This window comes from Ursus maritimus, unplaced genomic scaffold (assembly GCF_017311325.1).
Source record: "Ursus maritimus isolate PB19 unplaced genomic scaffold, ASM1731132v1 scaffold_32, whole genome shotgun sequence".
In the NCBI taxonomy this organism is placed as follows: domain Eukaryota; kingdom Metazoa; phylum Chordata; class Mammalia; order Carnivora; family Ursidae; genus Ursus; species Ursus maritimus.
Window position 1 is genome coordinate 14,130,513 of NW_024425786.1, and position 19,685 is coordinate 14,150,197.

A 19,685-nucleotide genomic window follows, 5' to 3' on the forward strand; every position below is an offset into this window, starting at 1 on the left:
TGCCTTTGCTGGGAGCAGAACTCGGTGTTGGGCATATACCTGAGCTTAAGTGTCTGGGGTAAAGCTTTCCTGTGTTGCGTTGATTGATGCCGAGACATTTCTCGTCTCTGTGGTGAGTGATGCTGGTAACAGTGGGTTACCATCATTCTTGGTCTACTACTTGGAAAAGTTGAGCTTCTGAGAGCTTTCTTTCCTTGGGGAAAAATAGGAGAGACAGGCATGGAGTCAGAAGGACAAGAAAAATGCTGAAATATTTTCCTTTTGGGCTTTTGATTTGTTTGCCAAAAAATTGCCTTCCAGATGGAGAAGACCAAAAGCTCTGATTGTAAGCCATTATGTTTTTACTGGCCTACCTCCCCATCCCATTGCCTGGTTTGAAATCTGTAAGCCAGTCCAAATCCTTTACCTCATTTTCTACTACCAATTTACTGTCTTACTCATCTTCCAGCTGCAAGGGGGTGAGGCAAGTTGCTTTGAAATAGAACCCAGTGCCATTTTATAAACTGGGCGACAGCAGATTCTCGCCAAGGAGTATCAATCGTGATAGCTTTCATTTCTCTGAAGCTCTTTTTTTTTTTTTAAGATTTTTTTTTAAATTTATTTATTCGACAGAGATAGAGACAGCCAGCGAGAGAGGGAATACAAGCAGGGGGAGTGGGAGAGGAAGAAGCAGGCTCCCAGCGGAGGAGCCTGATGTGGGGCTCGATCCCAGGACGCCGGGATCACGCCCTGAGCCGAAGGCAGACGCTTAACCGCTGTGCCACCCAGGCGCCCCTAATTTCTCTGAAGCTCTTGAATCTCACCTACCAGGTGGACTTCTGTCTGTGACGTGTGCAGTAGGATTAGTCTGGGAATGGATCTGAACAAGCCCTTTGGCCTTGTGCAGACTTGTTACTGCCCCGGTTGCCGAGCGTTCTGGGCTGTTGCGTGGGAAGCACAATTTGGTTTTTGGCTGTATCTTACTTCAGTGGCAGTAGAAATCTTGACACTCCAATTTTCCCTTGGGAGCTAGTGATTGTGTCGGGGTTGAAATTGTAGGGGACTCCAGTGTCAAGACATAGCGGGTAGAGTGGCTTTGGAGTCTGGCAGACCTGGGCCCCGTTCACTGTTCTACCACTAACTGAACAGAGTACCCTTGAGCAGATTATTTTGTGCATCTGAAAAATGGGGGATGATACTGTATCAGATTGTCGTTTGGTTTGAAAGAGAATTTGGGGGCAGGGAGGGGGAGAGAATGGTGGGTAGTCATGGGAAGTACCAAAATGTTAATTCCTTTTCCTTCAGATGATGTCAGCCTTGAACAGGTTTAACTATTGTGGTCTGACTGGCTTCCCACCATGTTATAAATTATATGGACATTGGGGTGACACGAGTGATTTTGAGATACTGCATTTTGTTTGTTTTTTTAAAGATTTTATTTATTCATCTGACAGAGAGAGAGAGAGAGCCAGCGAGAGAGGGAGCACAAGCAGGGGGAGTGGGAGAGGAAGAAGCAGGCTCCCAGCGGAGGAGCCTGATGTGGGGCTCGATCCCAGAACGCTGGGATCACGCCCTGAGCCAAAGGCAGACGCTTAACGACTGCGCCACCCAGGCGCCCCTGAGATACTGCATTTTGAAGTTGAGCACTAAACCTAATGCAGGGTCTGTTGGACGGGGCAAAGTCATGATTTTTAATGAAAAGTCACATTTGTATAGGATGCAGTCATAGGAGAGAAACCTGTACACCATGGCCGCATATGTGTGGGGAGTGGTCAGAAATCATTCTGAGTAAGTGGCCTTAATACTTTCTTCAGGCCTCCTTCAGCTGGCTGGTTGCATGGGTGGATGAAAACTGGTGTTTTAGCTTGCTTGTGCCGAAGTTCTGTGTCTAGAGCAGAGAGGTCAGGCTGCTGACCGGGGAAGGACTTCGAGTGTTTACACTGCAGTAGCCTAAAATCATGGTTAGACGGAGAAGCTCTCAGAATTCCAACAGCCAAAATTGGAAAAGTATTAAGGCAAAGTGAGACTCGGGACTTTTTTGTGGTGCTTAATTGTAAAGAGGTTGGCCGGACCCTGGAGTAGACACTTCGTGAAGAGCCTCAGAATACTCTGAAAGGTCTGAAAACAATTGTCAAGTCTCAAAAACAAATATAAAATCAGACCTTGGCACTCTTTCTTGGTGTGTATAACTTTTTCGATAATGGAAAAATGACTTCAGAGTTTGGGACATGTATCACTATAGTTCGGGGGTGGTGATTTTTTTCCCCCTAAAATGGTACCACAGACCAAAAAAAAAAATTCTTTTAATGGTTCTACATTCATTTTAACACATTTTTAAAAAGATTTTATGTATGTATTCACGAGAGACAGAGAGAGAGAGGCAGAGGGAGAGGGAGAAGCAGACTGCCCACTGAGCAAGGAGCCCGATGTGGGGCTCGATCCCAGAACCCTGGGATCATGACCCAAGCCGAAGGCAGGCGCTTAACCAACTGAGCCACCCAGGCGCCCCTCATTTTAACACATCTTATGAAAAAGATGTAACTAGCACTCAAAGCTATGATTACACCAGTATTATTTAAGTTCAGGCCAAATTCATTTAATGAAATATGTGCATTGATTTTCTTGTCTTTTTTTTTTTTTAATGATTAAGTAATTGTGAAGGTAATGTAGATTTAGCAAAAATTGTGATGGCAGCACTAGAATAACCAAGGTTTGAGAAATACTGGTAAAAATGAGGATCTAGTCTTTTTCCCCCACAAGCTTAGGTTCCTGTGAGGTTTGATTGAAAATTAGGTATTTAATTTTTTTTTTCCTACCAGACCATTAAAATAGGCTTGCATTTGTTCTTTTATTTTGAAAGATAGTGGTTGAAGATGCCCTATGAGTGAAAACAAGGGAAGGAGACTAATCTTCACATTCGGGGCTTTTGAGGGAACACTTTCCCTCTGAGGACTCTGACTTGTGTCTGACCTGTGACAGCCTTTGCGAACTTTCTGGATCACTCCTTTCCCTATTCCTCAAAAAGTTGCCGTCACGCAAAGTGCGAAAATGACAAGGGGAGCTTCCAGCTGACGTTGCTTCCAGTCTGACGTCCCGGCCCCGGCACCCTACGGAAGAGGGCTCGGAGTGCCCGAGATGCCGGACACTGTTTGCGAGCGGGGCCCAGAGCGTCGACTCAAGAACTGTCTCTTGGCTCGCTCCCCTACCCCGCCAGACTTGTCTAGACGGAATTGGGAATAAAGTTTCCCTCCCCTGTTGCAGGCAGAAGGACCAAAGGCATCTGTACAGCCTCTGAGATGAGAAAATCAACTCAATACCAAATTATTTAAGACAAAATTTGTTTTCTAGATGTTCACATTTATGAAATGTTCATTTTGTTTTTGTTAAGTTACTGTTAATAAGATTTAACCTGTTTTTCCTCCCTCTTTGTAGGTACTGGTTTTGGATTAGGACTTGTTTTCTCACTTACGTTCTTTAAAAGTAAGTGTGGCTTTACTACCTTTTCAGCATAATGTCCTCATGCGCGTGCACACACACACACACACACACCCAGAGCAGGCGCACTTCTGGAGGGCACAGCTACGTGGTTGCCACCCCATCCGTTTATGGGTGTAGGTAGGCCACTGTCGAAGGTGCTAGACAGACAGTGTGGACTCAGAGGAGGTCAAAGTGGGTTGGGCATCTCCAGAGTTCCCCCTGGGCGTTGAGTCAGGGTGCTTGATATCTTCAATATGATATCATCTGAAAAGCCTGTACTTTATGCCAGTGAGTCATTTGGCCAAATCTGCATGCTCCGATAGTTCTAATTAATTATAATTTTTTCTAAAGGAACTTGAAAGTGAGTCTTGCTGGTCATAAAAACAAGTGGACGAGAAATACACATGCTTTTTGGCCAGAAGTTCTCCTGAGCAAAGGGCGAGCAATGTCCCTTTCATTCTGTGGAAGAAATTCTGAAGTTTGGTTATTGAATAGAAGCCAGAGGGGTCACTTTGACCCCTCTCTGTGAAGAATGGGTAGGGCATACATTACCAGAGAATCATATTACACAGTGTTGATACCAAATAATCACTTACCGTATTGGCATAAAGAAGCTTTATGACTTACCGCAGTCAGAATTCACTTGATTCCATTTAAAATTCAAGCACCTTCCTGAAAGTGCTGTTTCTGATAGGGCTAAGACATTAGTTAAAATGAGCAAATGATGAAAATGGATGTATGAAAATTAAAAGGTTCAACCGTGTCTGCTGTTTTCATATGCACCACTTGTTAAGACCTCGCACCTAGCAGGATAGGTACTTAATAAGTATTTGCTGAATTAATAAATTCAGTAGTAGACTCCCTTTGCTCGTCTTTCACTGTGGATTAAACATCGATAGAAATGTGTGGCATGTTGCAGTCATCAGTAGGGTGTATGTTGAATATTTATTGAATCCTAAGCAAATGTATTTGAGCCAGAGAAAAAGCTTTTATCTTCTCTCATTGGTTCCCTATTGGGATTTTCCTTTTTGTGCTCACTAGGAAGAATGTGGCCATTAGCCTTCGGTTCTGGCATGGGATTGGGAATGGCCTACTCCAACTGTCAGCATGATTTCCAGGCTCCATATCTTCTACACGGAAAATATGTCAAAGTACGTACAGAATTGATATTTGTCCCCCTTTTAAAAGACAAAGAATTTCTCCAGAGTCCCTGAGGAATTCTTTGGAGCTCATTTGATTAGTAAACGGTGTGTGTCGTCGTGGCACCACCGAGCTCCTCGTCGCTCTTTGGCCTGTAGTGGTGTTGACACCGCTTCGGTGCCTGAAGCCTGTCCCTTCCGCTGTAGCTTCAGGCGCGGCTGTGCTCTCGCGGGTACACTCCCACGTTAGCGGGTGGAACTGACGCTGCCTGGGGAGGCCTGTCGTAGGACAGCAGGTCTGTCTCAAGTATCTGGAAGCAGCCCTTATGTTCACGATCGCAGAGTGCCCCATTGACCTCTCACACGTGCTCCAGCTGGGCCTCAGCATTCTTCCGCTTTTTGTTGAAGAGGGTACGTTCTGGACTCTTAAATCCCATGTGATTCTGCTGGCGTCCTTGTCTGCAGATGGGTTTGTAGTAATGCGGACGGGATGAGACCCTGCGGGCCACGCCTCAGCGGGGAGCAGGTAGCCCACGTCTCCTGGGGTTCTTCCCGTGGCCTTACTTTAGATGATTGATTACCGTGGGGTTTGGGGGAAAGGATCGTGGGAGGCTGGGTGCTCAAGGACAAGGGTGGTATTTATATTTGTATGCCCAGGGCCAGGAACAAAGTAGACACTCTAATAAATAGGAAATGACCGAGTGAAGTACACTGTCTACCCTGCTAGGTGTGTTTGTGGCCTCGGGCTTGCTGAGGCAAGGTCTTTGTAGCGACACCAGCTTCAGGGCCGAGCGTCCCGTTGCCAAGAGGTGCAGAACCCTCTCCTTTCTGGGTCACCCTTGAGCTAGAGTCACTGTGATCTGGGCAGCAGCAGCAGCAGGGGACGAGGGGGAAGAGCCCAGAAGCCAGGAGACCGGAGGGTGGGTCCTGGGCCACCCACCGCTTGCCTCCCGTGTGATCTTGAGTTTTTCACTTCTGAGGTTCTGGCTTCTGTCTGTAAAATGAGGGTAAGAATTCCCGCCTGCATGGTTGCTGTGGGAGTTCAGTGTGAAGATGATTTTACGCTGCGAGGTGCTAGATCGATAGGAACGTTGGCGGTCATAGTGGAGGCCAGCCCGGAAAGGGTGATTGACTCCCCCATCTTGCCACCGAAATCACAAGTAGAGCAGAAGATGTGCTACTGTCAAGCGTCCCCATTCTGGTCAAAAGCTGGAGCCGCAAGGGTCACCAAATCTCAAACGATGGTCCCCACCACAGCTCAGTAGCCTCTCTCTTAGAACCCGCTCAGACCGCCTGCTGCCTGCCGGGCCCCCCGCCCGCGCGTGCCCGAGAGGCCTGGGAGCAGGGGGAGCTGTCCGGCCCGGGAGCCGGGCCACCCTCCCGCCGCCCTCCGCGCTAGTGACCGTCCCTGTGCCGGAGCCCGAGAGGCCCTCACAGGGACAAGAAGAGGCGCAGCCGCGTGGCACCAGAGCTGGCGACGGGCAGTTTCCGCCGCTCCCTGGTCCTTTGCTTTCTTGGCACCGCGGCTGGATTTGGGGAGAGGAGCTTCAGGTCTTCTAATTGCTCAGAATGTTTTCATTGTTCCAGACTGAGTTGTCGCGGACAGTGGCTCAGGGGTGACTCTGTGCGTGTTCTGCATTTCATGGCTGGGAGCTGCTGTGGAAAATACCGTTCCTTTTTAACAGCCGTGTGTGTACTGCTCCAGAGTGGCCTTGTAACCGTGTGTGGACTTGAGTCTGTGCCTCTATGTGGTCACCCTCCATTCTCTGCGGAGAGCAGCACAGCGCAGGGCTCTTCCAAGGTAGTCGTCGCACGGTCGTTGCCTGCCGAGGGCCTGCTGCGCTCTGGGGGCCCTCCTGGGTGCCTTGCCTTCCTGTTCTTTCTCGAGACCTCCCTCCCAGTACGTGAGCGGGAGAGCTTTTCCTTGCCCTCCTTCAGCAGGCGAGGACGCGGTCGTACCGGCGGTGGTCGGCTGTTGGGTCCCAGAGCCGCGCCGCGTCCTCTCACCTGTGAGACAGCCGTTTTCTGAGTTTTAGGAACAGTGGTCCGGATACTGACTGTCGAGTGCTCCCCCCAAGATTAGGGAGCCACTCTTGAGGCCCTGGGTGGGGGGTGTTCACAGCTCTCCCGGGAGACTGTCGTAAAGGAAACAGGGCGTCAAGGTTTGGGGCGCATGGGTTCGGTGGGTCGGAGATGGTTGTCCAAGTGCCGTGTGCACACTTCTCACCAGAGTGTCCTCACTTCGCAGGAGCCGGAGCAGTGACTTACACCTGAGAACATCCCAGTGGGAGGAGAAGAGAACTCACGTTTATTCCTCAGGAATACTGCCGTGCCCTGGAGTAAGCCGACATTCTTCTGTAACAATGTTATCAGCATCGCTTTAAACTCCAGCGCACTGTTTATGTATTGGAAACGAAGTCTGTTTCTTGTTTTGTATTTTCTCTCTGGAAATTGCAAGGAGGTGGTCTTAAAAGAAATAAATTAAAAATAGGCAGCCCAGTGCATCGCCTGCGTTTCTTTGCCTTGGGTCTTTGAGCCTCAGGAAGACTGTGTTTGAACTGCCAGTCGCTGTAACCTCCTGGTCCCCGCCTCACAGAGCCTTCCCGAAACCACAGCCGTTGCGCGTCCCGCCCCCTCGTCCCCTGACGGGGCGTGTTCGGAGCTGCTTCCACGTCCCTCAGGTGGTGTCGGAGGCGGCTGCCGTGTTGTGAGCTGACGGTGACAGACGCCTTGAGGAGCCTTGTCTTGCCGTAACAGCTCTGTAAGATCCGCGTGTCGCCCTTACCATAGCCCCGGTGGGACACGTTTCAGCCGTGCCTGCTGCACGAGGCCGGCCGGCCGGCTGTGTGGACGGGGGAGCATGCGGGCTGCGTCGAGGGCTCACTCCACCCGCGTCACGGTTCCCTGCAGCTTCGTGGGGCCGGACACAGCCCAGGCTTCACCTCGGGGGGCTTCGTGTTGGGGGGGAGAGCTCGTGGCATACCCACCCAGCTGGCTGGAAGGCCACGTTTGGGGTGATTTTATCTTCACGCAGCAGCTGAAGGTGCTGTGAGTTTATTCCTTCGGCTTCACTGGGGAGTGAAACGTGAGACCAAAGGAAGAATTCCACTTCACTTGGAACCAGGGAGGCTGGACGCAGAAGTAATAGTGTGGCAATTTCTCTTGAAAGTGTACGGAAACCCGCAGGAGGCTCAGTCTTTCCTGTGGTGTTTCTCTCTCTGTAATACCATGAGGATGGGCAGAGCTTGATTCCACTGGGCCCTTTATCCTGTGCATGTGGGTTGAGCATCTCATGTGAGCCAGGCACTGTTCCAGGCCACAGAGAAAGACGGAAAGGTAAGACACAGCCCCTGCCCTCGAGCTGCTTAGAGTGTGCTGGAAAGCTGGGCCTGCAGACTCTTGACACCGAAGCGGAGGGGGAAGCGGAGGGGTGTAGGAGACATGCAGTGAGAACCAAGGAGAAGGAGCAGATGGCCTGGTGGAGGAGGGATACCATGGACCGGTACTTGAAGTTGACAGGGACACTCGAGCCAGACGAGGAAGAGCCGGAAGGTGCTTATGTGAAGGCACAGGGTCATGCAGTGCATGTGGTCATTGGGGAATGACAAGGAGGTCCACAGGGGCCAGGAGAGGTGTGGAGGGTGAGGCCAGGCACTGGGGAGGAATAGTGTCTGACTCCAGTTCTGGAACATTGATTAGACGGTTCCTGCAAGTATCATAATGAGTAGATTCTGGGTAGAAGTCCTCTTTTTTCCCTCCGTCATCCTTCACCCCACCCCTCTTTCCAGAAAGGGTTGCTCAGCTCTGGACCAGAACAGACAGCAGTGGCTCTCTGCCCTGCAAACTGTCCAGACTCTTCTGCTCTCTGGGCCTTTTTGTTGATTTGAATCCCTTAAAACCCAAAGTGGGCCTGATCCCAGGACTAGAAGTCACAGCCGTGGCTCCCCAGAGCCATTCTGCTGTTTTTCACTCTGCCCCCTTCATTCTGTGATCAAGACAACCCGTATCATTAAAAGAAAAAATACCTTTGCAACCTGTTTCATCCCTTACTCTCGTCTTCATATTTGCTTTAAAAGTTATTATTTCCCTCCAATTTTTCTGTCTTTATTCAGGCAGAGAGAAGAATAACAGGTCCCTTTCCAAAAAAGAAAACAGAAAACACAGCGTGCACTCTGCTTCTCTGGGTAGTGTCCGAAGACTACGGAGTGGAAATGGACACTGGAAGCAGGCTTCCCTATCTCGCTTTGGTTACTGGCTTGGGCATGATGTGTGGAGGGTCCCTTTGCCCAGCATTTTTGAAACGCCACTTCTGTGTTTGAGAAACTGGTCGGCTCTGTGAGGGAATGATTCGGGCAAAGGCCAGCCAAAGGAAGCATTGGCTGTTTGCTTTAATTCCAGAGCACTTTGTATTCCTGCCTTGTAGCTCTTAGCAGAGACTGGCCTGAAGCACAGTGCTCAGTCTTGTCCCCACTCCCTGCCCCCATCTCAAATCAACCTTCAGAAAGTTCCAGCTCGTTGGCAAAGACACACATTCTGTTCTACTTTAAGTTTCATTAGAAATTCAAGTCCTCCGGGGCTCTTTTCCCTTGTGGGGCTGTGAAACTTTGACTTTGCCTCTTGTCTGCCCTTCTGGAACCAAATACAAGGAAATTCGTGGGTTTGGGGAGAGAGTGATGGGAACCCAACTGGGCACAGGATACTAGGAGAAGGCTGTGGCGCCCCGAAAGTGGCCTGCTCTGCCAACATATATAAATTCATACAGTCTGAGCTTGACACTGTATAATTTGGCCCAGAACAATATGTATTTTGAACTCATTTAGGTGAATGGCTTTGGCATTCCAAGCACCCACTGGGGGAGCCTTTATCAGGCTGCGTTCGCCTTATGCAGAAGTAGGCATTTGTTCTGAGAAATGGCCTCAGAACGCACTCTGTTGAGCTGTCTCCTTAACTGAGTGTCATCCCCTCTCATCCATTTCAGAAGATCCCAGGGCGCAGTCTTGAAATCATGCTTAGAGGAAACGCAGAGATTGGGAATGAAGGAGATATCTATGTAGATTTGCTTTTAGTTTTCCCAAGCCTCACTGTTTACATTTTTTTTTAATGTAACCAAGCCATAATTACATTTTACTTGTCGTGGTTCAATCTGATTGTATTGTTGAAGGACTATTTTTGAACCTGTCCAAATAAACTCTGCAAAGTATTTCCGCAAGGATGTGCTCCATGGGGCTGGAACAGCCTTCATCCTGAGTGGTCCGGAGACACAAACAAGTTGCCTGTTGCATGCTTTCTAATTACATAAATGCGATAGGGTGGAAGGGAGAAAGTGGAAATTCTAAGTACCAAAAGGAATGTTAAGTTTAGAATAACAAGCTCATCTGGAAGCTATCGCCACTTTTTTCTTTAAGTGTGCTGCAAGCCCCACTTCCCCTCAGACACCAAAGGATGAGGTCGGGGTGAACACCGACCTGGGCAGGAGTGGGCTGGAGGCTCCTGCGTTCGCTGAGCAGCCCCTGTGTGGAGCCTGTGTGAGAGGCAGTGATCACCTTTACAGCCAGAAAGTTCCTTGAAGGAAGAGGACCGGTGGGGAGCAAGGAAGAGGTCGGAAGACTATACGGGAAAGAGCATGGGATTTGGAGTCAGAGGAGCTGGGCCCAAGTTCCCATTCCACCACTTACTCGCTGAATAACTCCCTTCTCTGTAGAGGGGGGAAAAAAGAATTCCTACCTTTATAGGCTTCGAGAGTCAAATATATGCGCTAACACAAGTATTAAAAAGGGGTTGTTGCTCTTTGAATCGGAATGGAGTATGTGGTATTACTAAGGGGGGGGGGGTAGAGGACTGTTCTAGAACAGAAAGGGCATGATCCTTGGGCTCAAGGAGTCTGGTTCTTAGAGTCTAAATGAGCAAGAGCTGAGCGAGAGAGCATGGATGTCTCAAAGGAGTTTTTTGTAATAAACTAGAAGTAGTTAGCAAACACTGCATCTTCATGAGTATGAACGCCATTTGTTTTCTCTCTGCTCCATTGAGATGCGCACGCGTACAGCCACTGTGGCATCTCCCCTTCCGACACGACCCGAGCTAAAACTCAGTTACTCGCTGAGCACACAGTACGCAGCAGGGGCAGGGGGACAGGGGACACGAAGGAAATAGAACGGGAACGTGACCTCCTCGCGGAGCTTCGGGCGTGGTGGGAAACAGCACCACTAGTGAACGTTTGTATTCAGGATAATTGGCTTCAATTGTGCGGTCCTCACTTTGGAGCTCGGAGCCAGGAGATGTAAGTGGGGGAAGGCGATGTCAAGAATTCTTGGAGGAATTCGCGAGTGGGCAGAAGAGTCTTTAATAGGGAAGAAACTGGGACGAGAAAAAGGAGCTCATTATCAACTGCCAGCCACGTCATCTTTCCCTCTTCCTGGTCCAGCCAGTCTGAGTCAGGCAGAACTTAATTTGATCACTTCGAGTGAATATATAATAAATAGGATTTATGGGGCACATGCTTGTTGCCGGTTACTGTTCTTAGGCTTTATGTATGTCGTGATGCTTCATTTTTGTAACTCTCTATGAGAGAAGTACTCTTATCCTCTTTTATAGATGAGGAAACAGATTGGGAAAGGATAAATTAACATGCCCAAGGACAAACAGCTAAGAAGTGATACAGGCAGGGTTTTTATCTGATTCCAGAACCCAAGCTCTTAACTACTCAGTTGAAAACTGTTGAAACTGGGAAGGGTCATTCAAAGGAGCTTGACCCACTTTACGTCTGATTTGACGCCCTTGAACTTGTTGAAATTGATCAGTTTCATTGAGTTTAAACTGATACGAACTGGGGCACCTGGGTGGTTCAGTCGGTGGGTGTGTCTGTCTTTGGCTTGGATCGCGATCCTGGGGTCCTGGGATCGAGCCCCACGTCGGGCTGCTCAGGGAGCCTGCTTCTCCCCCTCCCTCCGCCTACACCCCCTGCTTGTGCTCTCTCCCTGTGTCAAATAAATAAAGATGAAATCTTAAAAAAAAAAAAAACTCATAAGAACAAGTTGATTCAATTTCAAATCAGCTGTATTTATCTAAAAAACATTTCTTACGTTTATTAATCAGAAACATAATTGTCCATCAGAGCTTCAGGTCAGTGTTAACTGACGTGTTTTGCTAAATCCTTGCACATGTGATAGATAAAGCATGATGACACTTTATTGACCTCTGCATCTGAAAAACTACACTTTTCGATTAGGTTTTTTTCTAAAGACACAATTTACAAATACTAAAATGCACCCATCCCCTAGTTCAAAAATGAAAACCCTTTTATAATGTATACCTTTATATTTTACTTTTCAGAGGCTAAATATTTTTGTAACTTGATTTGATATAATTTTACATTTACAGAAAAGTTGTGAAAATAAGCCCCTTCGGAGCCTTACCCATGCTTATTACTCACACTTTACCCCATCTGCTATACCACTCTTCGTATCTCTCGGTGTGTGTATGGTATTTTTGAGCCGTACGAGAGTAAGATGGAGACGTCATGTCCACTGACACAAATATTTCAGTGTATGTTTTCTAAGAATAAGGACATTCTTAGATAAACACAGTACAGTTACCTAACTCAGGGAATTAACGGGCGCCTGGCTGGTTTCGTCAGTAGAGCATGTGACTCGATCTCAAGAGTCCTGAGTTTGAGCCCCACATTGGGTGTAGAGATGATTTAAAAATAGAATCTTTAAAAACAATTGGGGGTGCTTGGGTGGCTCAGTCGGTTAAACACCCGACTCTTGATTTCAGCTCAGGTGGTGATCTCAGAGTTATGAGATAAAGCCCTGTGTGAGGCTCCGTGCTGAGCATGGGGTCTGCTTGAGATTCTCTCCCTCTACCCCTCCCCCTGCTCCCATGCATGCATGTGCTCTCTCTCTCTCAAATAAATAAATGCAATCTTTTTTTTAAGATTTTATTTATTAGAGACACAGTGAGAGAGGGAACACAAGCAGGGGGAGTGGGGGAGGGAGAAGCAGGCTTTCCGCTGAGCAGGAAGCCCAATGCGGGGCTGGATCCCAGGATCCCGGGATCATGACGTGAGCCGAAGGCAGACACTTAACGGCTGAGCCCCCCGGGCACCCCAGAAATAAATGCAATCTTCAAATAAAAACAGTAAGTTAGGGAATTAACACTGATAGAATAGTATCATCTAATCCAGGTACATATGCCAGTTTTGTTGGTTGTTGGAACAGTACGCCGCCCTGCTCTTTGCCCGTCCAGGCTCACGCACGGTCGTTAGTTATCAAGTCTCTTCCTTTAATCCAGAACCGTGCACTGGCCTTTCCTCTTGCTCTTGACATTTGCGAGGCGTACAAGCCAGTGATTCTGTAGGGGGTTTCTCAGTTTGGGTTTGTCTGGTATGTTTACTCACGGTTACATTCAGGTTTTGCAGTTTGGGGGGAGATGAGTCTGTTTCAGTGCCCAGGAGGTCCATGTGTCTCAGCGGTAGTGGTGTGAACTTTGGTGACCTGGTGTGAGTGCTGCTTGCCCGGTTTCTCCAGTGTACATTGTGCTAATTTTTCTTTGTAATTAATAAACAAATTGTGGGAAGATGCTTCTGAGACTGTGACTATCTTGTTCCTTATCAAGCCATGGTGAGTTTTAGCATCTGGTGCCGATTTTCAGAATTCATTATTCCTTTTGACTTGGCGTCACTATGAGGAAGAACTTTGCCCTCCTCCCAATATGTTTGTTCCTTTATTTCTGTCATTATGGACTCAGGGATTCTCATTTTATGAAATTGATTCTAATCCATGATTGTCAATATTTATTACTCAGATTGTCCAGATATGCCTGTTAGGAGCTCTTCCCAGCTGACACCTAGTTTCCTTAAGATGCACCCATTCCATTCTTTAAGGACAAGATAGTCCAGACCCTTCCAGTGTTTTCTTTACCCCAGCCTTAGAATCCCGCCATTTCTCCGGGGAGCCCTCTTTCCTTTTAGAGGAGAGTGGTAGTCCAAAACCAAGATTCGCAAGTTCATGCATTGCTGTCCACGGCATTGCTCAGCAGAACTAGCAAACAGGTGTGTGTGTCCACACACTTGCGTGCATGTCTGTAACCTTGAGTTCGTACTGATAACCGAAGCCCAAAACCTAGGGTTTTGTCTGGCTTTAGCCCATCCTGGTTTGTAACTCCCGTATCGAACAGTGAGAAACCTGGCTTGGGGATTTAATTTCTAGAGAGCAGTATTATCGGTGAGATCCACTTGGCTCCTGTGTGCAGGTGTAAAGATGAGTGGACATACGCTGCAGTTCTTTGGGAGGGAGTCGGAGCGTGAGTGCCCCCTGGCCTCTCGGCCTGTCTTCCGGTTCCTCTTTCCCTCCTCCTACCTCTTCTGCTGTCTACACCCCTGGGTGCCGTCAAGGCCCAGGGCGCATTTTTCCTGTCGTGGTGTTTATGAAGCAGTTTCATCCTTACTAGCTTTCAGTTAGGTAGTTGAGTTTAATATTTCGTGTATTTTCAAAACCCCTAAATTAACTTGCTTTTTAAGTGGGTGGCCCTGACTGATCATTTGTATGGGTCAGTGGCTTTGAATGGGAAGAAAGGCTTTCCCCAAATAGGGTGTCCTCTGTTCTCTTCTGAGCTGCTTCCCTGGGTCACTGTGTCATCATGAGAAGGTCACTCGATTTCTCTGGGGCTCATTGTAAGACGGTTGTAATGATCCCTTCCTGCCACACTGTACAAAATGTGAGGTCGCACACCCTGTGATTTTGGAGAAAAGTGGAACGGTCAGCTGAATATTATTTTATGGTATAATCAACATGTAACAAATTATGAGCAAATGAATCATTTTCCCACTTAAAATGGAGGTCTATCAATTGTGACATCACACGACAGACTCTTACAGCACAGAAAGAAAGAAAAGGCCCACCCCAGTTGCAGACTTCACTTCCTTTTCTCTCTATGGAGGACTTTGTGCATAAAATTCAAAGTCCCACTTACTCTACCAGGAAAAGTCCTCCTGCCGAGGGGTATAATTACAGATCCTTCCTCGATCCGTTTAGATACCCTTCTTAAGGACCAGGAGATAGAGCCATAGAAGGAGAACGTTAGAACATGGCAGGCGGTAGTCACATCCCTCCAGGTTTCTTGGCTCCTCTCCCTGGGCCCTAGAAACCAGCCATAAAGCTGCTTTTTGGGCCCAAAGCTGTGATCTGCGAAGCCTTGTTCAGTCAAGGCAGGGGAGTCTTGGGGATTTCTTTTACCTCACCAGAATCTCTCTAACACTTTCGGTGGCCTCTCAGCCTCCAGCCTCACCTTCTCCCCCGCTCCAGCTTTTTTAGTTTTTGTTTTTGTTTTTGTTTTTTTTTTTTAAGATTTTATTTTTGAGTAATCTCTACACCCAACATGGGGTTCACAATTACAACCCCGAGGAGGTGCTGGGTGGCTCAGTGGGAAGAGGGCGCCACTCTTGACCTCAGGGCTGTGAGTTCAAGCCCTGGAGGTTACTCTGGCCAAGCCTTGCTTTCCTTTTTTTTTTTTTTTAAAGATTTTATTTATTTATTTGACAGAGATAGAGACAGCCAGCGAGAGAGGGAACACAAGCAGGGGGAGTGGGAGAGGAAGAAGCAGGCTCCCAGCGGAGGAGCCTGATGTGGGTCTCGATCCCATGACGCCGGGACCACGCCCTGAGCCGAAGGCAGACGCTCAACGACTGCGCCACCCAGGCGTCCCATGCCTTGCTTCCTCATCTGTAAATGGGAACGATGATTCCTTCAGAAGGTTATTATGAGAATAAATTCATCCACATACGACTTCATTTCTATAAAAGAAACCTTTTACCACGGTGCCTGATCTGTAGTAACGTTGGATTACATCATTATTTCCCCCCTTTATGCCCCACACAGCAGCCAGTGTTAAAACATAAATTGCATATGTCAGTCATCTGCTCAAAACCTTCCAGTGGCCTTTTGTCCCATTTTGGAGAAAAAGCCAAAGTCAATCCAGTGGACTCCAAAGACCTTGCGAGTTCTGGCCCTCCCCGTACCTGTCTGCCCTTGACTCTTCCCACCCTCTCCCTGGCTCCCCTGCTCCAGTCCTCCTGTCCTCGCTGTGGCCAAACACACTGGCACTTTCCCACCTTGGGGCCTTTAGACTGGCTGTCCTCAGCTTGTGACCTCTGACCTCTCCTCGCCCAGGTAACCCCAACGCTCACACCCTCGTCTCCTTCCAGTCTCTACTCAGTGTCTCCTGCTCAGTGAGATCTTCCTTGACCACTCTGGTCTTTCTAACCCTACACCCACTCTAACCCCCCTCTCTGCATGATTTTTCTCTCCGGCATTCCCCACAATCTCGCCACGGTCCGTATCTTTACCCGCATGGTCTGTTGGTTGACTGTCTGTGTCCTCTCACTAGAATGTAAGCTCCCTGAGGGCAGGGGTTGCAATTCGTTTGCTTTACTGTCGTATCCTGAGCACCGGAACAGAGCCGGCACACGGTGGGTACTCAATAAACGTTTGCTGACTAAGTGAATAGTAGTCTACGGACTCTGTTTCAGTCAAACTGGTTATTTATTCCTGAGTCACATTTTCCGAAGGGGTGATACGTTCATTGAACCAAGGTTCATCTCACAAGCGCAGTGTATCCATTAGGTGGTGACTGTCCAGAGCGGCTGTGTTAAGGAGGGTTCTGGGGCCATGTCTTGCCCATCCAGCCGCGTCATGTTACTGTTGTCCGCTGGAGCGCTGGGGAGGCCCGCGGGCCACGTGTTGGTCGAATATAAACCCCTTCCCCTCGCTTTTTCTTTCTTTCTTTCTTTCTTTCTTTCTTTCTTTCTTTCTTTCTTTCTCTCTCTCTCTCTCTCTCTCTCTTTCTTTCTTTCTTTCTTTCTTCTTTCTCTTTCTTTCTTTCAAGATCTTATTTATTTATTTGACAGAGAGAGAGACAGGCAACGAGAGAGGGAACACAAGCAGGGGGAGTGGGAGTGGAAGAAGCAGGCTCCAGCAGAGCAGAGAGCCCGATGCGGGGCTCGATCCCAGGACCCTGGGATCACACCCTGAGCTGAAGGCAGACGCTTAACGACTGAGCCACCCAGGTGCCCCATCGCTTTTTCTTTCTTAGTATGGACAGCTGTCCTGACTTGCTCAAGTCTTGCTCGTATCTCAAGGCCCTGTTCAAGTCCTGTCTCCTCCAGCGACCCTCTCCTAGGCTCATCAGCTCCCTGGGACTTTGCTTCTTCTCATTGCCTATGTGTCTGCCCTTTTCCCTTCCCTTTCCGCCTTATTCTGTCCCTAGTGCCTGCCACTGTGCTGGACACTTAGGAAGGGGTCGCAGAAAGGCATTGTTTCAATCAGACTTTGGGGGAGGTAAATGGTAAACTTCTGCAAATTAGCTTAAGATGGTAAGACACTTGAGAAACTCAGAGATTCCAAGGACAGGTGACTGTCAAGGATGTACAAGAACCAAGCCCTTGTCGGCCTCTTCAGGAGCCCAGAGTTCTCTAGAATCCCCCTCTGACTGGGATTCAACTGCCCAGCACGGCCCCCGGGCCTTACAGTTCAGATTCCTCAGAGAGCATTTGATTGGCACAGCCTGGGCCAGCTGTCCACTCCGGTCCCACCGCTCTGGCCAGGAGGGCAGGTTCCAGGAGAACCGCTCACTGCCAGAGAACCCTGTTTATTTGTAGGTTTGGTCGGAGGCCGTCGCCTTGGTAGAGGGGCTGGACAGACACTCACCCAGATGATAGTCTTTTGTGTCTTTTTCTCCCCCAATCCCCACGTTCCTAAAAAGGGGATTTTTCCTTTTTTAAAAAAATTAATTTATTTGAGAGAGAGACAGAGAGAGCACAATCGGGGGAGAGGGAGAAGTAGGCTCCCCACTGAGCAGGGAGCCCACCGTGGGGCTCCATCCCAGGACCCTGGGATCATGAGCTGAACCGAAGGCAGACACTTCACCGACTGAGCCACCCAGGCTCCCCAAAAGGGGATTTTTCAAGGGATTTATCTAGAGCACAAAAACCTTAAGAAAAAAAAGCTGTTGTGTGGGATATGAAATATGCATCAACACTTGAGGAGGGAGAAGAGCTCTGTTCTCTGCGGATATGTGTGGCCACTGGGTGCTGAGCAGCGGAAGAAACACTGTAAGATAACAATGGACAGGTGACACTGTCAAGGAGTTGACGCACCTAGTGTGCCCCCCCCCCCCCCGGCAACCTTGTTCAGTGCTTAGCGTGAGCAGCAGGCTGAGACTCGCAGGCCCCTTTCCGGACAGCCCAGCTCTTGTGCTGCCACAGGGGGGTGGCGGTTTGGGGAAGGGGGTGAAGGGAGGGAGGAAGCAGACAAAAGAGGGGCAAGGGGATGGTTGGGGACAGCCCCTGGCACCCCACCGCTGGCAACATCAGGGTGCTCACTGTTCGAGCTGAGTGAACAGCATGACCGCCATGCTAGGCCGGCCCTCCCGCGTGGAAAGGGACAACCATGGGGGTCAGATGGGTGTGGGCTGAAATTTCTACTCCAACATTCCCAGAATTCAGTTCTCGTCTCTCACTCTCTTCTCTCCCCTCCTCTCCCCCAGCCTTGGCCCTTGATCCCTCTTTTTGATTCTGGGCCTCCCACCCCTGCCTACAAAGGGTATTTCAGATTTGTCCCCCGGGGCCTCATCCATGCTCTCCAGGCCAGCCAAGGCCACACCTCCGCACCGGACAGTGTCGTGCATCGCCACCTTCTCCTCCCGCTTTCTCTGAACCCAGGTGGGGCCCAGAGCCTTCCTGAGCCTCTGGAGACAGGGTGAGGAAGAGGCAAGCGGACACAGCCCAGGGGGCGGGCTCAGAGTCAGAATATCCGACTCTGCTCAAACTTAGGCAAATCCTTTTCCTCCACGGGAGAGAAGAACACCCGAGCAGCTCCCACTTCCCGGGAGGGGAGCGCGTGCCAGGCTCTGTGCCTCGTGTGCACGGCTCTCAGTAAGCCTGCGGTTGGGCACGGTTGGAAGTCCTATTTCACAGATGAAGAAACTGAGGCTCAGGAAGTCAGACGGGAGGAAGCTTTGTGCTCAAGCTAAGATGTGGTCCAGGGACGCGGACCCCCGCCTCTCCTCTGCTATATACGAACCTTCCTAAGATAGCTTTCAATTTCTGGAGCGCGCGCGCTGTTTTCCAGAAACCGTGCCAAGCACTTTGCATCCATTTATCTCCTTGAGTCCTGGCTCCTCACCACAGCCTTACCTTCGACGTCCCCTCTGAGCCGTCTTCTGCGGCTCCTCTCATTCCCATCCCTCCCTCTGGCTTACTTTGCTCCTTCAGACCACTTGATGGTGAGAAACCCATTCATCTGTTCACTCGGACTCTGCTCCCTGTTCCGGAACACACGTATGTCAAGGGCTGGGACCTTATCGGTCTAGGCTGCTGTTGCGTCCTGACACTCTGCGCCTGTCTGGCACGCACAGTAGGCACGATCAGTACCTGTTGAATAAATGAATGCATCCTGACCAACAACCCTGTGGAGTACCATGACCAGCCGCACCTTGCAGAGAATGAAACCGAGGCCCAGGCAGGAAACAGCTTGCACGGAGTCTCAGAGTCAGTGGGGATGGAGCAAGGATTCTGACCCAAGCAGGAAGACTCTAGAACCTTCTGTGATGAGCCCTAGTGGCCCCTCCCAACTGCAAACGTGGACGTGTGGAAATGCTTGGTCTTTATCTCATTGAAGAGGGAGGGACAGTGCTGCTCCCTGGGGGCCCCAGTACCAACCGTCTGATTGAGTGGGCTGGACTGGGAAGGAAGGCCTTTTGCTTGTTTTCACTCTCCAGGGGAGTGCAGAGGTTTGCACCCCTGTCGAGGCCGAGCTGACGGGATTAGAGGAAACAGCTGGCCCGAGCCTGTGCCCTGCGGGAGGGAGCTCACATTCCCGTGGCTCAGGGAGGGAGCAGCTCCCCACAGCCCAGCCACATTCCAGGTCGGTCATTTTCTTGAGCCCAGATGTTTGCTAATGAGCTGGGGAGAGAGGCTTTCAGCCCTCTACCCCAGCTCTGGGCCCCACATTACTCGGCCCCAAGAGGCTGGCCCGGGGCCAGCAGGCTCTGGCTTCAGGCCCGTGCCCTGTGCCAGCCAGGCCTGTCGGGGCGACT

General features: G+C 49.6%; 1 protein-coding gene across 1 annotated transcript in view; it reads left to right on the plus strand.

Annotated features, from left to right (window-relative positions):
- Positions 1 to 7,089, plus strand: part of MICOS10 (mitochondrial contact site and cristae organizing system subunit 10) — a 29,704-nt gene extending 22,615 nt beyond the window's left edge. The window contains exons 2-4 of the mRNA XM_040645872.1: positions 3,412 to 3,459; positions 4,498 to 4,607; positions 6,844 to 7,089. Of these exons, the coding sequence (XP_040501806.1) occupies positions 3,412 to 3,459; positions 4,498 to 4,607; positions 6,844 to 6,858 (173 nt within the window). The 3' untranslated portion in view covers positions 6,859 to 7,089. The remainder of the gene's footprint in view (positions 1 to 3,411; positions 3,460 to 4,497; positions 4,608 to 6,843) is intronic.
- The last annotated feature ends 12,596 nt before the right edge of the window (positions 7,090 to 19,685 follow it).